Here is a 2,563-nt window from a genome sequence, read left to right on the forward strand (position 1 = left end):
GCTGTATTGTTCTATGTTCTATGGTGAGAGTTTATTATTCTTTGACCTTGGTCACTCAGTTACCTGGCTGGTGTAGGTTAGGTGCTGCATTTATGTTTTAAACATCTTAAAATATTGTTACCTTTTACCACCCAAAGCAATAGTCTTGCACGAACATACAAGCAAGTAACAAGAGTAGGCCACTCAGCCTTCTCGACAATTCAATAAAATCACAGCTGATCTAATTTTAACCTCAACTCCACATTCCTGCATATCTCCAATGACTATTATCCACTTGGTAATTAGAATCTAATTACTTCTGCCTTAAAAACAATTAAAAATTCTGCATTCACTGCCCTTTGAGGAAGGGAATTTCAAAGACATGACACTCTCTAGAAAAAAGTTTCCTCATCTCTGTTTTATGTGGGTGATCCCTTATTTTTAAATTATGATTATTCCACAAGAGGAAACAGCCTTCAGACACCAACCACTTAAGTCGCCTCATGATTTTATACGTTTCAATTAAATTGCCTCTCACTCATCTAAACTCGAGAAGAGAACAGTTCTGATGAAGCGCTTAAGCTCGAAACGTTGACTCTCCTGCTCCTCGGATGCTGCCTGACTGGCTGTGCTTTTCCAGTGCCACATGTTTTGACTCTAAACTCCAGAGGATACAGACTTAGGCTGTGTAGCCTTTCCTTATAAGGTAATCTGCTCATTTAAAGTAATGTTTAGTAAGCCTTCTCTAAAATAGTTTCCAATGCATTGATATTCTTCTGTAGGCACTGAAATACCTCCACAGAGGCCAGGTATCCTGTCACCAAGTCACCCTTTATTTACACATACAAAGCACTTGACATTAGTCTGGCTTCCTCAGAGTGAGCAAAACCTCTGACACTCCTGTTTACATCTATCAGCCGGGGTCCCCGATTGGACCTGATTAACAATCCCAGAGAACCCATATTCTATGAGGTCCACCTGGCTGACCTAGTTGCAATCACTACAGGTACAATGATCAGTACTATACAAAGTACTGCAAATGCAGTCTGACCTATGCCTTGTATAACTGAAGCAAGAGCTCACCACTCATGCATTCAATTCCTGTTACAGGAATTCTATTAGCTTTCCTGATTATTTGCTGTATCTGCATACTAACCTTCTATAGTTCATACACTAGGTCAACAGGTATCTCTACATTCCAGACCCTTGCAGCCTCTCATAATTTAGCTAATATGTTTCTTTATTTTTTCTGCCAAAATGATCAACACTATCAACATTACACTCCACTTGCCAGATCTTTGCCCACTCGCTTAACATAATGTATTCATGTTTGCAGGAGCCCTGATGATTGGGAAAGAAATAACATAGATGGACAACATTTTTATATCGAGGCAGAAGTGTTTTCTGAAAATGGGAGAAATAGTAATGAAATCTCTGGTTATATATTATTCACTATTAATTCTGTTTCTGCACCATTAAACAACGCAATCAGTACATTCATACACACATTGCAAATATAACTGAATTCAACTGTCTCCTTTATATTGTGCTGGAACTCCATTAAATATTTTATGGTAAAATACCTTTCAAGATCCATTATCAGAACAATGGTCTGCATGAGCAAAAGAATATAAGGAATTGTTCAGTTATCATGCTACTCCAAACCACTATCTGTGTCCCCCACTAATACCAGACACAGTTAGAAAATGCATGCAGCAACTGTAATGGTCACTGACAACGTCCGAGTTGTGTTTCACAGACACTCCACCAAAGGGAATCAACTATGTGGCATTCACTTTTCAATGCAGTTACTCCATGACTATTTGCAATTGCCCAAATCACCGTGAGTAGAAACATGGCTCCGTGCCCTTACCTTCTCCTGTGACTCTGGCATTTTCAGCATTAAGGGTGCCATGAATGAAGAAGAGAAGTAATACTTTTGTCCAGTGTTTCATGTTCAGCATTTAAGGCCTTTTCTCTTTTAAAGACTGCAAGTTACACCCCTTTAACTACTGCAAGAGAAAAAAAATAGGCAAATCAACCCCCACTTACTTTACTGGTTAATCAAACCTGGCTGCAATTATATTAAATCAGTTTGCTATTTTTCCCAAAGCTCTGTCGGTGGTGATAGTCTGAAGCTAAGGGATGCCAGTGATATGGGATGTCAGTTAATTTTTTTTTATACCTGAAGGTCGTGAACAAACTGCTCAGGTGACTGTGACTCGCTTGGGTTCAAGTAGGAACACATTGCGAAAGGATTGCAAAAGCTATCGGGTGCTGGAATACAGCAGAGAGCTTGATTCCAGCTTTCAGAAATGAGAACTATCAGAACCATTTGGCTGATGGAAGAAAACTCTGAAATTGTTTGGAATCGCAGAATTGTTCTGGTACGAAAGAAGGCCATTAGCCCTGTCAGGCCGCACCAATTGTATTTGCTAGTGCCAATCTCCTGCCTTTCCCTCATATCCCTGCACACCATTTCTTTCCAAGTAATCATCCAATATCCTCTTTAATCCCTCAATTGAACTTGCCTCCATTACATTTCCAGGTAGTGCATTCCATATCTTAACACCTCGCTTTGTGG

The 2,563-nt window shown here is 39.7% G+C and overlaps 1 protein-coding gene across 1 annotated transcript in view; it reads right to left on the reverse strand.

Moving 5' to 3' along the window:
- lipca (lipase, hepatic a) overlaps nt 1–2,151 on the reverse strand; it is an 86,668-nt gene extending 84,517 nt beyond the window's left edge. The window contains exon 1 of the mRNA XM_043677450.1: nt 1,853–2,151. Within this exon, the coding sequence (XP_043533385.1) occupies nt 1,853–1,943 (91 nt within the window). The 5' untranslated portion in view covers nt 1,944–2,151. The remainder of the gene's footprint in view (nt 1–1,852) is intronic.
- Nucleotides 2,152–2,563: the final 412 nt, after the last annotated feature.

The sequence above is a fragment of the Chiloscyllium plagiosum genome, chromosome 36 (assembly GCF_004010195.1).
Source record: "Chiloscyllium plagiosum isolate BGI_BamShark_2017 chromosome 36, ASM401019v2, whole genome shotgun sequence".
Taxonomy (NCBI): domain Eukaryota; kingdom Metazoa; phylum Chordata; class Chondrichthyes; order Orectolobiformes; family Hemiscylliidae; genus Chiloscyllium; species Chiloscyllium plagiosum.